The sequence below is a fragment of the Thermobia domestica genome, chromosome 14 (assembly GCF_964235325.1).
Source record: "Thermobia domestica chromosome 14, izTheDome1.hap1.1, whole genome shotgun sequence".
NCBI lineage: Eukaryota > Metazoa > Arthropoda > Insecta > Zygentoma > Lepismatidae > Thermobia > Thermobia domestica.
This window is the reverse complement of record NC_137467.1, coordinates 28,170,876-28,189,767: the sequence shown is the minus strand read 5'-3', so window position 1 is coordinate 28,189,767 and position 18,892 is coordinate 28,170,876. Positions and strand designations below refer to the sequence as shown.

General features: G+C 37.2%; 2 protein-coding genes across 6 annotated transcripts in view; both read right to left on the bottom strand.

The window, feature by feature from the left end:
- Positions 1 to 18,892, bottom strand: part of Btk (tyrosine-protein kinase Btk29A) — a 950,018-nt gene that overhangs the window by 445,442 nt on the left and 485,684 nt on the right. The gene's annotated exons all lie outside the window — the stretch shown is intronic.
- LOC145669593 (tetraspanin-18-like) lies at positions 17,237 to 18,328 on the bottom strand. Its single transcript, XM_081737815.1, has one exon. It carries the CDS (start codon positions 18,110 to 18,112, stop codon positions 17,342 to 17,344), a length of 771 nt encoding a protein of 256 aa, XP_081593941.1. The 5' UTR covers positions 18,113 to 18,328; the 3' UTR covers positions 17,237 to 17,341.

The window sequence follows — 18,892 nt, the reverse complement described above, 5'->3', positions numbered from 1 at the left end:
GATTTTCTTTCTATTTGCAAATAGAACTTACAACTTTTATTACAGGATAATCAGGGGTGCAGCCAGCAGGTTGTTCTAGGAGAACATTACTTTCGGGGGGAGGCAAGCTTTTCACATATTAAAAGCAGAACAAATTACCTCTTTCACAAGCATTTTAACTCACCATACATACATACATACATACTATGCGCATATTATATTTTCACAATGCTTCCTTATCAAAAGACGGATCTTGACAGTATTGAAGTTAAAAACCGGAGTGTAAAAGATGAATCAATAAGCTATTCATAAGAAAATAAATGCTGTTTATAGCAGTCTGTTTATCTGACTTTGTGTTTATGTAGGTTAAAATACTAAAGGGAAACTCGAAAAAATATTAACTCCGATATTATTATGCAATAATATAGTAGTGAGTTCACAGTGCACCCAGTTAGGGAAATGAGAATATAAAGCATATGATTAATTTTAGTTGATTCAATTAGGTATAGAAACCGTATTGATGATGATTGATTTTTTTTTAAAAAAAAATTCATATTTTATTATAAAGTCCTTCATTTGCATTAACTGTTAAATAAGTTTATTAAACATATACCAGACGAACCTCATTTTGGAGCTGGAAATAGTTCGGAAAGACAGAGCCCCCTTTTCCCCCATGGCTACATACCTTTGCAATCTGATTCATATACTGTATATACGCCTAACATCGTAAGAATAAAGCATGGGAAGTTGTAATTTGTTTTGAAATTTACTTCAAGATAGACCCTTTCTTATTCGACAGAAGGAACGCAGTATGTTTTCTGTTTCTTTTTTTCTTTTACGTTTCACTCCTTATTATGTGCGACTTTTAACACCCTCTTTTCTCCTCTATAAGGGAATCAAAAGCATCAGGCGTCTGAATGGTGTCATAAATTATCGTAACCCAAAACAAACTCGAGCATATCGAGTTGCTTAGGAATCAGATGGATTACTTTCGTGGCAACTACACCAAGCCCAAGCCTGCTACTTGTTATGAAAACGGAGAAGGAAACAATAGGTCTAGTTGTGAAGGAACTAACTTAAGAGAATTCATCAGTGTCTCATTGCTTTCTTTCGTGGTAGTTCGTTTATTCTCCAAAATTATAGTTGACAATGTCTTTAAGCAAACCGAGTACAGCAGAAGTTTTATTTTCTGTCTTCCTTTTTTCTTTTTCTTTCAAGTGCTACGAAGTCAAGCTCGAAGAATTATTTTTTGTGTTTACAGTTTTTGGAACCCATAAAAATAAATTTACAAGATTCAGATTGAGACAAAGACGAAATATTAACTGACATAGATGATAGTGAAAGTAGTGTTGAAGACAAGTGTTTAGCATTTCCACTGGAAAAGTTAACATGTAAGTAATTTAGTTGCTATATATACTTCTAGGATGCACAGTCAAAATTCTTGAGTTTGTTGGAATAGTACATTTACATTGTGAATAATGTTGCCAATGTATGTGTCATAATCTCAACTGGAGGAAGAGCGAGAAGGGAAAGGGGAGTCCGAAATCCGGCAACATCGCGCGGAATATCGTGCTCCATTGGCCACTGCCCGTGATGCTTTACATCTGAAACACACAGTACATGTCTTCACTGCCAGCAACTAACATTTGTTCGGGTGAGCAGGGGATACTTATGCGGGCGGGAAGAAATTCACGACTGCGCATAAGTATCCCCTCTACATCTACGCTGAAGTAAAGTCTCACACACTTCACTGGTTTACGCGGGGAAAAAAATAAGGTTAGATACTTTTTGAACATACATCATATATCTCGAGGACTACTGGCGACACACGACAGTTTGAGAAACGTTGTTTTGGCAGTTTTATGTTGTTTATAACCACGTGGAACTTGTATTCTTAAACCATTTTCTCACATATTCTGTTTTCATGTGCTAATTTTAAAATTGAAACAAAGTTGAAGTACCTTCACAATCTTACCATTTGTTTTAATGCCTTAACACGTTCGCTACCGACACAAAAAATATATTTGGGACGCATTGGTTTTCACCAAGGACCAGCGTCCCATATGTGAGACGCTCGGGCTCGTTCTAGCAGATGGTCTGTGGGTAAGGTAATTTTCTTATGACCGGTCTATAGTGCCGGTTTATGCCTATGAATCGGTCCCTCGAAAAATCCCGTGCGTCCCATATATGGGACGTTGGTAGCCAACGTGTTAAAGTAAGTTTCCATTCAAAAATAACATACTATTTTCACAAATTTCGAGGTTCTTTTTGCTTTAATTAAAGAGTAAAATAGCTTGCTTAGACTAAGTTAACAAAGGATGTGACCAAATTCTCAGTGGTGGTGACACAGGCTGGGCTGACCCAGCAGTGCCTCACGTTATGAAACTTAATTAGCATACGTTACTTGTTCACTTTTGAGTTCAGGCAGAAGAGTGTGGCAGAATCTGTTTCACCGCCGCTCCAAATTATGTACAGTCAGCAACAAAAGTTCTTTCCGTCTGATGAAATTACTTTCGCAAATAACTTCAGAATGGAAGGACAATTTGAGTAAGGTTTTCGGTAAATTAACAAGAATGTAATTTTCTGTACGTTCCGACCTTGAAACTCGGTGAAACTGAGTACGTTATTCTCAAAATAAATTTTACCAAACGGCAAGAACTTTTGTCGTTGACTGTACATTAAATGGCAAAAATTATTTCTAACGTAAGTGTGAAATGTTTCGTTAGGTTCTACGTTATTTCTTTCGCTAGTTGGATATTTTTCAGCCATTTTCTCGAATCCTATTAACTTCCAAGTAGTTAATAGTATCATATACCGTATACCTTAAGAGTCTTCATTCGGGCGAAATTAAAATACTGCTAATTTTACAGTAATTATGTGATATCTTCAAATAGATAAAAGATAATCGAAATGTGGAACAAGAGCGCCCTAGACAATATCATTTTACATGAGAAACCGTTATCACGATTCACTTATCTGCTTTCGATTTCAAGCCATTTTGAAAATCGGCATTTATTTTCGCGTTTCTAAGCAGCTGAAAACGGAAAGCCAGTAGGTGAGTTGTGATAACGGTACCTCACGCAAAATAATATTGTCTAGGGCGCTCTTGTTCCATATTTCAATTATCTTTTATCTATTTGAAGATATCACATAATTACTGTAAAATTAGCGGTATTTTAATTTCGCCGGGATGAAGACTTACACCGCTAATTCTCACTCCTTCTTTAGATTTCTCTCTACTGGATCACAGAATGACAAAGCTTCTCTAGTATTCCATATAATCGCTGCCTTAGACAACAAAACCATTACACTATATCAGAACTAGACGGCTGACAAATAATCCAAAACGCGACTATCGTGACTGTTCCGTTCTTCGTTTGCCTCAAGAGTACAGAGATTGAAGAGAAGATTAACTTGTGAAGTAAGCCCAACACAGCTGCCTTCTTTATATCTCCCTTCTAGTTTCAAAAAATCCCCTAAAATGAAAGTATTATCTCTTTATCCTTAATCCACAGAGGGAAATCTGTATATATATATATATATATATATATATATATATATATATATATATATATATATATATATATATATATATATATATATATATATATATATATAAACTAGTTGAGAATGCTCCAAGAGCATTGCCAGAACGAACTTAAGGAATTAATTTTTCTTATTAACTTCTACAGGCTTTATACCAATTGTTCCATGTACTTTATTATTATAAACATTAAATAATTCTTGTAACATATCTATCCATTTATAATTTCGTTGAGTACTAATTTTTGTCTAAGTGTTTTCTTTAAAAGTTATATTAAAACTTTCTACGATATCTTGTTTTTCAAAGACATGTTCAAAATGGAGGGCTCAAAATTGAAAAAATCTACAAAATAATATGTTTTTATGACTTTTGGCTCCCGAAATATGATTCCTTAAATCTCCGGAAATCCAAACTTTTTTGGTCAATATCTTGGGAAAGATGGTCAGTTGGCCAGTGGTCACCGGCTACTAACTGATACCAAAATGTTCACCATCCTCTTCGGTATTGATCAATACCGATATTATCTCTCTATGACTTACGGTTCCCGAGATATGGCTCCTTAAATTTCCGAGATCGGAACTTTTTTTGGCCAATATCTCGGGAACGGTAAGAGTGACGCGAAAAATTCCACCACTTTCTCAGATAGTTTTTGATGCCCTATTGAATGCAGGGTTCAAAATCGAAAAATTGGCGAATAACACCACACACAAAGAATTCAGTAACGAACTTTTTAAGTTCGTTGATAATTAAATAAATTCATTTATTTAAAAATTCGGTTCACGGGTGTGGCCCTGGACATTTGCCAGTCCAGTTACATGTAGTTACGCTCCTGATAGGAAATATTCAATTGATTTTGAGTTTAACGTCCCTTTCAGCAGCGAGGCTATATGAGACGGGACCTACCAATTAACGTGGAATCTGAAGCACAAGAAGAGGCCACAGTGGTTCAGTGATAGAGCGTTCACCTCTGGTACAGGGAGCCCCCGGTTGAAACCCTGCTCCCTCTCCCAAGTTTGTGGTGGACAAACACCGTGTGCATGGGTTTACTCGGGGTTCTCCCGTTTCCTCCCACTTTCTTCATTCCACCATTTCATTCATTTCTCATCATCACTGTCTCCTTTAGCCTAGCCGGCATATCCGTGGGACGTGAAAAAACTTTTAAAAACCTGAAGCACAAGAGCTCCCGCCGGGAATAGAACCCGAGTCTCCCACGTCAAAGGCGCCGCTAACCGCTTAGCCACGGAGCTCTGATTGGAAATATATTAGTCTCTAAACAGTTTTGATTTCTGATTAAAGTACATGTCGTTCGGTTTGTACATTAATTACATAGGCCTGCATTGTTTCGGTTATGTCATGTTTTTCAACACTGGATGATGAATTCCTATGTATTTTGGTGCGCTTAATCCAAAAATGATCGTAGTTTGTTTCCATCACGTCAGAATTATTTGGAAATGGCTATGTGTCAGAAAGAACTAATATCTGAGAACATCACAGATATGAGACGTACAGACAGATGTCAGGACATAGGAAATGCTGTCATCTGTTTGTTTATGATGAAAACGAAACGTTGGTAACATAAACTAGCAGACGGCAGCACTCGCTTCATTAAAGGTGATACACTGCAACTGTTTGAGCTGGTGCAACCGCTCGTACGTATTCTCTGCGATCAAAAGTGTGTGTGTGTCGGCGGAAGAGCAAACATACGGTGTTCGACATGGCGTCAAGAGGCTGTAAAACGTCTGTAGATTCCTTCTGCTACGTTTGTGGTGAGTTCATGTTGGCAAGGCAAAAAATACAAATAACAACGTTCGTGCGACAAGTATATTTCGTGTATTTTGGTTATAGATAAAGAAACCTAGGGTCTCCTTTAAAGACGTAGTAATCAAGTTTCTGGGCAACACGAAGGATCCGAATTTCAAGTTTATCATTGATACTATGCTCCTGAAATACGAAAATTGAGCTGTTCCATGAGTTTGAAGGTTCATTTCCTACATTCCAATTTGGACTACTTCCCCGAGAGTCTAGATTCTGTTGGTGAAGAGATGGGTAAGAGATTCCATCAGGACATTCAAGAAATGGAAAGTGTTACCAAGGACAACGGAATACAACAATGATGACGGACTATTGCTGGATGTTGCACTGAGACAAACCCAGAAAAGGCACACGCGGAAAAGCACAACGACTGAACTCGTGAGTATTTCTTTTCCATTATATTCTATTCTATTTTCTTTTATTTCTAAGTAGCACAGTACCGCGTGTTTTATATAAGAAACGACTAGGCCATTACGTCGCATATTTGTGATATTTTTCAACATATATTACATTTGAATATTATGTATTTCAACATACATTATATATGTCATTTGCAAACAAGTCTGACGTGATGGAAACAAATTAAGGTCTTTTTTTTTTTTTTTTTTTTTTTTTTTTTTTTTTTTGGGATTAAGCGCACCAAGATACATAGGAATCCATCAAATGTTGAAAAACAGTACCATCGCAGGCTAGTGTTATTGACTCATGCTTTACGTAGCCTCTCTGCTTGAAAAAGATAAAATTGCAAGCAAAGAAACAATTTTATGGATTAAACATAATACATTTATATGCAATAATCAAAGTAACGCAGGTTTTATGTCCCCTCTTTCATAATGTTCGATAATATACGTATGTATGGAAAGCAAACTGATGCCAACAAAGGTTATTAAAAATACTTTCTTCATACAATGAACATTTATCTGGTGATGCAGGACATTTACATGAAGCAAAAATTTCATAATATGTATGTAGCTTTAATTCTATTGTGTTAGGCTATTCGAGCGAAGTATTTTTTTTTTTTTTTTTTGAAATAATGAAAAAATAAATAAAACGAAATTGCCTATCATTCTTTTCTGCAGTCGTCCTAGATAAACTCTCGGCTAGAGAGAAAGAGAGAGTTTGAATCTACCTATTGCGTCGACAACTACATTAAACCTGAGAAGCACAAATTGCACGTGGGAGCTACTTTTCCCACCGCACTCTACGCAGCTTTGTCATTCCGCTAATTTTAAATTACAAAGTGCACTGGAACTCATTGTCCTATCTTCTCTCATACATACACACACACAAGCGCCGTCCGAAGTAATTTCATTACGAGCGGGGGAAACCAGAAGAGCTTAAGCTACCGAGCGGAACGAATAACTTTCACAGTCATTTGATGAGGGCAATAACGCACAGACTTATCTGTCACTGGTCGCGCTGGCCCACGCACATATCAATTACGTACAAACAATGTATATGTATTAATATATACTGCAACAAGATTATTGGATTTTTTCCTTTAATAATAGCTAATAAATAAAAACTCATTTTTTTCGTTGCATGTATTTGGCATTAGGAATTTAATAGCAAAATGTAAAACTGAAATGAAATCTTTGAGGTTTACGTCCCACGATTATGTCGGTTAGACTAAAGGAGACGGTGATGATGAGTAACGAATGAAATGGTGGAATGAAGAAATTGGGAGGAAATGGGATAACCCCGAGGAAACCCACGAACACGATGTTTGTCCACTACAAAGTTCTTGGGGGCGCGGTGGCTCAATGGTAGAGCGCTCACCTCTGGTGCTTGGGGTCCCGGGTTCGATCCCAGCCTCCGCCAAGTGAACTTTGTGGTGGATAAACACCGTGCTCGTGGGTTTTCTCGGGGTTCTCCCGTTTCCTCCCACTTTCTTCATTCCACCATTTCACTCATCTCTCATAATCACCGTCTCCTTTAGCATAACCGTGGGACGTAAAACTCAAAGATTTCATTTTCACCACAAAGTTTACTTGGCGGGGCTGGGATCGAACCCGGGACCCCAGGCACCAAAGGTGAACGCTCTACCACTGAACCACCGCGGCCCCTAATAGCAAAATATATGTTTGAAATGAAAATTAAGGGGTTTCTGTCTTAACTTCTATATTATATATACACAGTACATATAATCCTGTAGAAATCATACATATAGTTTAATGTTGTATGTGAGCTGTAGAATATAGTATGGCTACGAAAACACCTCACTAACTAACTGACAGTATTATAGTGTTTCATGAGTTGAAAATAAAAAAAAAATCAATCGAAAATCTGAAGAACATATTCAGATTGCCACAGTGGCAACGAACCCATTGTGTCGTCTACCATATTTCTATGCTCTTTCCTAAAATTTCCCCACAAAACGGCAACCAAATCTTTTGGCCTCAGGGAATTAAAAGAACCAGCAGACAACATACAAAACATGTACTGAAAGGAAGTCCCAGGGTGTTGGAATATCTCTCCCCCATTTACCCAAAGTAGAACAATTAATAAATAAGATTCTTTTCTGGTTATTTTATTACAAAGATACATTTGTATATTTACACTAAAAGGGATTCCCATTTGACATATCAAACAAAATTTCTCTCTGTGTGTATGCATGTGTTTACAAAAGTCAAGAGTTGGGTCCACAAAGTACATACGCAAAAGACTGACTTGAAGAAATCGTCGTCTCGAAATTGAAAGTATTCGCGACTTCAATATCCGAAAAATTATGAAAATTACGAATCGACTAGCCTACTGACTAGAACGGAATGCTGGAAAATCTTTAGCGTTTTCCCTTCTCATTATCCAATTGCAATACATTTTGTTTTGTTTGGACCTTACGTGTTTCTATATGTTTGTGACTCAAAATCAAAGCACTGAGAATAATGGACCTATGTTTGTTGCAGGTAATGAATGAAAATGGCTAAATAACAAGTAGAATTCAATCATGCTAAAACTAGAGCAGTCATGAAGTTCCTCTTCTTCCAGGGGAACTCTGCAAAGATTATCCACGATTATACGCTATACACAATGGGGGGTCCACATCCCGTGCTATGCTATGCCATTGTTAGAATTTAGGACAACAAGAGGATCACGTTATGGGACTTGACGGCAGAACTGGGAACGTGGTTCGGAAGCGTTCGTGACATTGTGCACGATATTCGTGACAACATGGCGGAACATGCAAGAACAGGATTTTTACTAGGAGGGAATCTTCAAACTTATCTCACGATGCGATATGCGATAAGTGCCTCAACCGACATAGACACTATGCTGAAAGTAACCTAATGTAGTTAGTACTGTCTGTTGCTTGTTTTGGTTGTATGAAATAATATGTACAGGTTTCATTGCAGGCTTTGTAACCTTATTTTCTAATCACTCCTCGTAAAAAAAAAAAAAAAAAGAGAGAAAGAAACTACATTTCTATGACAATCGTAAACTGTCAGGGCAATAGTTTATCTGATCAACGTGCAGGACAGTTTTCAAAATCCACAGGTATTGTTGCTGGTATGGTGCTCTATGGAGAAAACGGTCTTTCTCAGATGAAGTAGAACCATCAATACAGGTCATCATAGTGCTGCAACCATGAAATATACCACAAACTTGTCTGCAAGCTTACAGCTATGGTCAACACACATGGTATCCTTATGTTGCATATAAATGCATACTCATGTGTCGCATAAAGGACGGTGCACACGCTCTAAATCCTCCGTTCATCGTATTTTCCCGACACATCCTCCACTTATTACTACTTCTAGCATCTCGATTACTTTTTGAGAAGGAATAACTTCCAGATGATTCGGTGGTTCAACGTACGGTTAAGGATTTCTTCGCATTGAAAACTCCAGAATTGTTTCGCCACAGAATCCAATCGTTGGAAGAGCGAAAGCAAAAGTATGTGATTGTAGACGGAGACTAAATTTGATTAACTAGGTTCTCTATTTTCTTCACCTTCGAAAATGACTAGTGGTGGGCACAAAAACCGGTTTTTTGGTTCTAGGTTTTCCCCGAATCCAATTATCGGTTTTTCACCGAATCCGGTTCCAGTTTTCTGCAAAACCGGTTCAGCTTTCCATCGAAACTGGTTTCAGTATTTCCAAAACTGGTGCTATTTCTGACCAGAAATAACGTGTCGAGAACACACATGTAAGCAAGCTCAAAAACGTGTAAATTCTCATAAAAAGGAAGTGCAATACGAAACAGATATGCTTAAAAACCAATATGGCCTTGCGTACATCAATGCTGGCAACATCCGGAACACAATCGTGGCTATCTTTTTTCACAAATTCTCCGTTGTTGGTAAACACTTTTCCATTACATGGCCGTGCAACACAACGTCAAACGATTTCACCTCACTTCCTCTCAGTCTTCTTCGTATATTGATATCCATTAAATATCAAACTAGGTTGACCTCTCTGTTTCAGAAAACTCAATTGGTGAACGCTGATGCAAATGACGTCAGTAAGTATTCGGAGTGCCTAGTAGGGCTATCCAGCTGTGCTGCCACCTAGTTTAAGTTTCATGAACTACCGGTTGATCGACGTGTGAGTCATCACCTGTGTGTCGCTGGGACGAAACTCTACTCATCAAGATAAGACGAAAAGTATAGACCAACTTGGATGCACAAATGCTTCCTTTCGGAGTTATAGTCTGTCGAAAACATGAAAAATTGAACTTTAAAAGGTCCATAGCTCCAAAACTATGGGACCTACCGTAGACGGGTCACGACTTTTATTTAGGAACTAGTATGTGCCCTATCCAATTATCCATGTTTGAGAATCCTGCGGTACTTGGGCACCAATTTTTTAAAGAGGTAGTTGGTGAGTATTTCAAATTGTAAGACCGTAGCCAAACTCCCTCTCCAAAAATTGTTGTGTGAGTATCTTAGGATTGTGAAACGTGTATTTTTGGATAGCCCACATATTAGTTTCTAGGTGAAGTCTTGACCCGACTGCGGTAGGCCCCATAGTTTCGAAGTTCACCTTTAAAAGTTCATTTTTTCATGTTTTCGGCAGCCTGTAACTCCGAAAGGAAGCATTTGTGCACCCAGGTTGGTCTATACTTTTCATCTTATCTTGGTGTCAGGAATCACCTCCAAAACGTTGGCGGTGTTGTGTTGAAACATCCTGTATAATGGTATAATAATAATAATAAAAATTGAAACATTAAAAATATTGTGGTTAGCAAGAAGTTTATTTTTAATTTCTCAAAATTAGCTAAGCGAAATAATTCTCTTCTTCAAGTGACAGGTTCAATTGTTCATGAAACTTATTTTTGAAATACAATTCAATAAACAAAGCCATGCTTATTTAAAACAAAAACCTGATTTTTATATACCCTCTTTTACGCTGTTATTCTCCACATATTTCAAATCCAAGCAACATATGTACTTCACTCAAAAGAAAGTACACACCAAGGTCATTAAAATTGAATAAATTTTGCGCAAGTTATCGCAGAACAGGCTGACCGGCAGACAAAAATTTAAGCTGAGTCAAATGGTAAAAGCTCCCTTCAATTACTATGAACTGTGTTGTATTTTGTGCTGTTGGGTAACAACACTGTTGAAACCAAAGAAAATTTAATATAAGTTGTTTATTTTCGTCTAATCTTGTATTCCGTATTTTCCAAACAACATATACGTAATAAGTTACAAATTACGAGGTAAAAAAAAAAAAAAAAAAAAAAAAAGAGTTTATTTTGTTACTGTGGTAATATGTTTGTTTTCAATCTATTGTGAAACGCGAGAGTTTTATTGAAAGAATAGAACAATTAAAAATTTACGTGGTTGGCATGCGCGTGAAATTAAATAGGGGACAATCAATAACATGAGAGACGAACAGAGAAAGAGACAGAACATGTGATATTAATCAAGCTAGTGTTAATAATGAACCATAAAAACAGAATATTATTAAGTTATTCGAAACGTAGTACCTCGTGAGTTGTCTGCTGAATGTCACAAAGGCCATTTTCTGGCATTTACAAGGTGTTACGAACCGGTTCTCATATTTTATGAGTCTATAAAAAAGAGGGCACTTATATTACATATATATATATATATATATATATATATATATATATATATATATATATATATATATATATATATATATATATATATATATATATATATATATATATAGAGCTACGTTCATTATAAGAAAAAAATAGGGTTATAGAATATTGAAAGATAGCATCACCAAACATTATTATTCATATATTCCGCAATAATTGGTGTTATTTCGCCTTCTTTCTACTTATTGAAAGTTTTTCAGTTATGTTTGTGAAAACCAAACGAATTAATCAAATCAAAGGATTCTGTCTTTGAAAATAGTATTACAACTTTCTTCAAGGAGCCCCTTCGTGGCTAAGCGGTTAGCGTACGCGCCTTTGGCATGGGAGACCCAGGTTCGATTCCCGGTGCGAGCTCATATGGTTCGGATTCCATGTTATTCAGTAGGTATCGTGTCATATAGCCTCGCTGCTGAAAGGGATGTTAACTTAAAATCAACTCAGCTTTCTTCAGGACTGTACTTACTGTGTAAGTCTATAAAAGCCTAATTATAATTCTTGTTCTTTACTGTCTTAGTTTTTTGCCTCGCTTTTAGATGTACTTAAAGCCAGTTTCGTTTTTAGACTTCCAAACTACGTTTTACATTGTGTCGGGAGCAGGGGCGGATCCAGGAACGACTTCTGGGGGGAGGGGGCGGTGGGTTGTCATACTGTTACTTTTAAGAGCTCCAAACTTTGGAATGTGTTTTATTTATATATAAAACATAAGAAAGTTTTACTCTTCTGGGGGGGAGGCGATTGCCCCGATCGCCCCCCCTGGATCCGTCCCTGGTCGGGAGTCTTGTAGAACGACTTGATTCGTCCGTCCGTCTGTTGACAGATACCAGAGCCAAAATGTTAAGATATATCGAGATGCTTTTTTTTTTTTTTAACAATCGATTCAGCATTCCAAGCATATGTTTTATCTTCTCCGGCTACTCTGTGGTCAAACCGAAATTTGTAAAAAATATTCATTTCTGGATTTAACGTTTACCGCCATAGAACGAAAACGGTAACAGATACAGAAAATTGGTTTGTTGAAAATGGTTCAGCGTCTCAAAACAACATATTATGACTATTTCCAACACTCTACCCAAAGTGGAAGTAGTTCAAATTTACTATCACTTTCGGTTTCAATACCAGCTTCAACGTTTATCGCCATAGATCGAAAAAGGTTGCAGATAACAAAAAGCGTGCTTTTGTAGACGATTCAGTATCTCAAATTTACTATTACTTCCGCTTTCACTGATTTTCGTAGACCAAAAACGGTAAATGCTATCAAGATACGGTTTCTTGCAAACAATCCAGTGTTTCAAGACAACATATCATGACTATCCAAAAGCAACTCGTTCGAAGGAAAAAAAGATTAACACTAAAGATGTATACATTTTCAGGAGATAAGAAAGTAAAAATAGTTAGCAATCAGTGAATTTAGTGACTTATAACGTTTCTCAAATCAGCGATTCACATACAGATCAATCAAAACATCACGAACCCATGACACGCTTGATCTTTGTTCTTTTTCTTTTGATGTGGGTGAGAGGTCATGATAATTGAGGCAATGACCTTGCAGCACAACAGCACAGGAACATGGCGTACACACTGCAAGAAATAAGATATGTGTAGGGATATCTGAAGTACTTCAGCCGCGTACTTTGGAAGAAATGCAGACCAACATTGAAAGAACTCTGGACAACGCTCCAGAACGTGTTTAGGAGCATGATCAGAAACATACGCACGCGTGAAGCAATAAATTGTGGCCATATTCAACGTCTTTGGCAATGCCCAAATGGGCTAAGGTACTTTTGATCTTTCTTATCATAAGTCCTCAGCTGAACTCCGATCTCCGTTAAGCTTAGCAGAATGTTAGATCCTGATTTGCTTATTATGGATATTGTAATGTCTCACGTGTTTATGTTTACGGACACCCAACATGTGCTCCAATTTATAAACAACCACTATGTGCACCTTACTATGGGGTACTATAGCTGCAGACGACGGGGTCACAGCGACATTACCATTTACATAACGATGAGGAAACAGCAGCGCCCCACCTCACCTGGAACGCCAACATAACCAAAAGGATTTTAACAATAGTAATCAGTTTCGACTGGTTAACTCCTCTTCTAGCTTGCTCTGGAGCTCTAAGAAATGACTAACCCAAAGCTTTATTTTGCTTCAGAATTCTAGGCTTTCCTTCTTCCCACTTGCTTCGGTGCTTTGTTAGGATTCGTAAACCCAATCGCTTAGCTTGCTTCAGAGCTCTGTGACTTTTAACCCCTTCTCTGCTTGCTTCGGACCATTGAGGATTCCTAATCCATTCTTATTTAGTTGTTATTAATAACAACATATGCGAATTTTTGATAATGGGAATTATATTAAATTAATTAAATTTAGGAATAGTATCTCCACCTAGCTTGCTTTCGAGCTCTGTGGAATCCCTGCTTTAGGCTGCTTGAGCCTTACATCACCTTTCTCTACTTGTATTTAAAAAGTTACATTATTGTACTTTCGTAAAATACTGTTTATAAAAGATTTTATAATATAAACCGATAGTGAGAATCAATTCCAAACGGTAATTTGCTATACCTGTTCCAGCACAAGCTAAATTTTACAATATGAAATATTTCTTGTGCAAACCTTTGGTTCCCGATCTAAGCCTATTGGCTATCAAAGTTGGGACTTATTATTAAGATGGGCCGTGTTAAATGTAAATACTGTTGTAATCACTTACAGAAAATCACCAAATATTTATTCCATGTCAAGCACAACATTAATGTAGTAACTATGCATCATACTATATAAATTAAGGCAGTTTACCATTTAGAGCGAAAGCCATGTCTAAATATCTTACAGAGAACATTTTCAGTTATATTCATTCCCTACATCACAAGTAATAACGAACGTTAATTCTCGGAATTTTCAGTTGCAATTATCATAATCTGATCTTAAGAAAGAAATGCATTCCATTCTTACGTTACGTTACATTCTCTCTAATTCCTAGCGATAACTTAACATTAATTATTGGAGGCAGTTTATACTGTACAACGCTATAGGTAAGATTTTAAAGAGATAGAGCTATTAAGTTTCTTTTGTTCTGTTTTGGATTTTTCTTTTACGCGAGCTAGAGAGAAATTGATGAAAAGAGGAGGGGAAAAAACACTTGTATGCATTCGTTGTGTCAATGTTTGTACATGAATGTTTTTAAGTGAAATGTTTGTTCTGCTCTTTACGGAAATGGTGATGCAAATGAAAAAAAAAAATGTGTTCCTTTTGCCTCTTCATGATAATGCATTTTTTCTTATGAATTTTACATTGTTCTTCAATATTAGGTAACAGTATTCATAATCATATGCATTTAGAGAAAAACAAATAAGAACAGTACTTAATTTGTTTAATACGTGATGCAGTGTTTTCAGGCTGATAGCCAGCCCAAAAATGTAGGGGGGGGGGGCGGCTGAAGTTAGGGGGGGCGATCCAACCATTTATAGTTCATCACCATATTATAGTGCATTTGCAAGCCTACCGTGAAAATTTTAGGGGATGCCGGCCCCCTAGACCCCCCCTGGATACGGGCCTGAGTGTTCTATCTTGTAGCTAAAATACAACTTTTACATCCTCAACCATAAAAATTACATTTGGACTGATGAATTTATACAGATCATTCTTATGTGCAGAACAACACTTTTCAGAAAATTCTAGGTATAACGCGTCTAAGACGCCAATATATCGAGATCACATCATTGTTTACAAGTGACGTCAGCCATATGGTAAATGTTGCCAGTGACACTGGTTTTTATGAGAGATTTCCGGCATACACCTAAAATTTTCAAAACTAGTTTCACAATTGCGGACGAAAAAATCTGTCTTCGTTGATTCTGAAAGAAAACTTTTATTTTAAAAAGTTCAAATTTCACGAGGTCCACACTCCACAAATAATAGTCCATAACTTGGGAACTAAAAGCCTGCACAAAAGAACATTTCACAAACTTGTATAGCTGGTCAAGATCTACGAGCGTACCAAGTTTGATCCAGATCAAGTGAGTTCGGCTGCTTGTTTCGTATATGCGAAAATGTGGCCCCAAACTTAGGTCCATAATTCAGGAACCAAAAGACTGCACATCATAGTTATTTCAGAAGGTCTACCACCACACCAAGTTTGATCCAGTTCGGGTGCCTAAGTCTGTGGCTATTTGAGAATGCGTTTTCGAAGCGTTACCCCCTAAAGCGAACACGACCAAGGTGGCTATTTGGTAACTTTACTTTTGCCAGAGTTATAAATTATACTGTGAGCCAGTCAGGGTTGCTAAGTCTTTCTTGCCAAGTCCAGGTCTCTAATAGCAGAGTTCCAGTACTGTGCACAAAGCATCTTCAAAGCAGCTGTTTCTTGCTAAAATCCCCTTGCCTGGCAACACGTCTTTCCTTTTTTCCCCTTCTTTTGGACATCTTTTAAACAGCAGGCGGTCTATTGTTCCGAAACGCACCAAATACGCTCGAGGTGACGTTTTCTCCGCGTTTTTATTGCTTTCGCGTTTGTGATTAGTCATCCACATTTAAGAGTCTCTATCACTGCGAAATTAAAATACCGCCAATTTTACAGTAATTATGTGATATCTTCAAATGGATAAAAGATAATCGAAAAGTGGATCAAGACCTCCCTAGACGATGTTATTTTGCATGAGTTACCGTTATCCCGAGTCACCTAGTAGTTTTTCGTTTGCTGTTATTTAGAAACGCGAAAATAAATGCCGATTTTCTAAATGGCTGGAAATTGAAAGCAGATAAATGAGTCGTGATAACAGTATCTCACGCAAAATAACACTGTCTAGGGAGGTCTTGTTGCACTTTTCGATTATCTTTTATCTATTTGAAGATATCACATAATTACTGTAAAATTAGCGGTATTTTAATTTCGCAGTGATAAGGCCTCTTAAATACATGGTCAGCGTATTCCAAGCGTACGCATGAGCAATAAAAACGCGTTGCGATCGCTTCAAATAGCCGCCCTGTAACTGAATCCTATGACCTATGTACGAGGGGCAGTCAAAAAGTACCCGGAATTCTGTTGTAGCTCCTTATTACCACAATATAAGTGAACATTTACTTAATCGCCTTCAAAATTGGCACCTTCGGAACACACAAACACTTGTGCCACCGCAACTGTGATTGGTGGAAACACCGACGAAAGTCCTCTTTAGGTATTTTCCGAAGTTCAGACGTCGCGTTGGTTTTGATCTCTTCTGCGTTTGCGAAACGCAAAAAGGTCCATTTTTAGCTTTGGGAAGAGCCAAATATCCGAAGGTCCTAAACTGTTTTTAAGGCTATCAAAGTCTCTGAAGCAGATTTTCCCCAATTTGCAAATGAACTTGATGGTTGTGCGTTACTCGATCTGAGAAACTGCACCAACTGATCACTACACACTTCTTCGTTCAACTACATACTCGTACACTACCTGCTATGATGTGTTCACACATGTCAAATTCATAATTAGGCAATCTAAGAACTGTACTGTACAACATTAATTGTAATTCCATCACAAATGCCAAAGCTAGAACAACATTCCGGAAAGTTTTTGACTGTCCCTCTTAAAATGTTACTGATTATTCCGGAAAAATCAATTAAAGGAGAAAAAAAAAAGTATAAGCTGAACAACATAGTGTGTTGGAGTACGGCCTACTGTGAGGGTTTATCTGTAATGTGTGCACCAACAATAACAGATTCAAGCTGCAGTCACAGTTTGAAGCCTGCGTTAATATAGCATGCCCCGCCCTTTATAACCTCGGTACTGTACAAAGAAACAAAACACGAAAGCTTAAACTTACTCTTCATACAAAAATACTATGTATACTCATATTAGAGCACAACTGAATCTTTATTTGGAAACAGATTATTAGCTTCAAACTAAGAACTAACAGAAGAAATCCAGCTAATTAAGCAATTTGAACTTGAGATAATTTATTAGAGTGCCCGATTAAACGGTCCTTTGCTTGATTTCTTCAACAGTTTTCGTTGTTTCTTGCTATCTGGGAAGACAACTGAGCTTGTAGGTGAGAATGGTTTCTCTTTAGGTGGATTTTCAGAACGGAGTGATTTAAGCACAATGATCCCCATAGCAACATTAAATAAAAATGATACAGAATAGGCAACCAATATTATTCCCAGCTCTCTCAGATCCTCTTGGATATGTCTAATAATAGCATCAATGCATCCTATTTCATGGCATTCTTCTTTGTAACAGCAGGATTTGGGGAGGGAAAGATTCAAGACCTCCCAGTCGTTTGGACCAGTGATGCCACAACAGCGTTCCGCACTCTGTAGAGCATCCCAGTGGCTTTCGCCATAGCTATCATTCTTTAATAAACTCATACTCCTGTTCAATTGGTTCTCCAAAGCCTCCTGATTCGTATTACCAGCACAAAATACCAGCGCAGTACAAGCGATTCCTGTTATAAACATGAAAATCATGAATATTACATATACTGCCATTGGATATTTACTGCTTTTCCCAATAGCAAAAAATCCTAACGCTGCAACTCCAATGAGAATAGAGGCCATTATGATGGATGCAAAGCACGGTTTTCTAAAATATTCTAGGGATTTCCACAAATAATCACAATGAGTTGTGTGTTCATACATCGCGGTGAGCCCATACACAATAATTAAAATACCACCAGCTAGAATATTTAAATTGAAAATGGCAAATAAAAATTTAAGAATACAAGATGGCATTCTGGCAAACAAGACAATCAATTCAACACAACTGTCTCCTATAAGAAAGGTGAAGGAATATTAGTTTTAACACTGACACTGAACGATCCACTCTTTACACATTCACACACTTTCAACCGGTAATTATATTTCTGTGTTCTAACTTGATTCAAATTCGAAGTATAAAATGTACAATAATTAACATTTTGAAATGTTCTGGAATATTGTCAGTTTAAACTTTTAACATAGCAACAGTAAAGCAACAATACTTTTCTTCAACAATTCTATACTAATTCATAACGGTATTTTTTTTTAAATTACGATTAAAATCAGAGGGCTCTCGATTCAGCCATTCTGTTCTCATTTTTCCCAGGATACTTTGTGGTCGGTGACGTCACGTGGAGGTATCGCCAAGGATGTTACAAAATGGAGGATCTGCTCATACCACAAAATTGTAAAGCCATTCGTATTTCACGATTAGTGATTTTCTTACTTGTGAGAGGTTACTCCGGGTAATTTCTTCTCACTTCTATTTGTACACTCATACAGTATGTAACCATTGTATAATAATGTTATACATCTGAAGCACCGACTTAAATAAAAATAAACGACAGACACGCTACGTGTCTACATATGAAGCTCGCAATGTTTTGAGCCAATATAGGGGAAACTATACAGTCGTGGGCACTCTGATAGTGATGAGCACCTATGCCAATTATTTTCAAATAATAAGAGTCTGAGCGCCTGTAACGAGCTATTGACGACTTTCAAATGTTGGCACGCCTTTCTTCTTTACGCTCA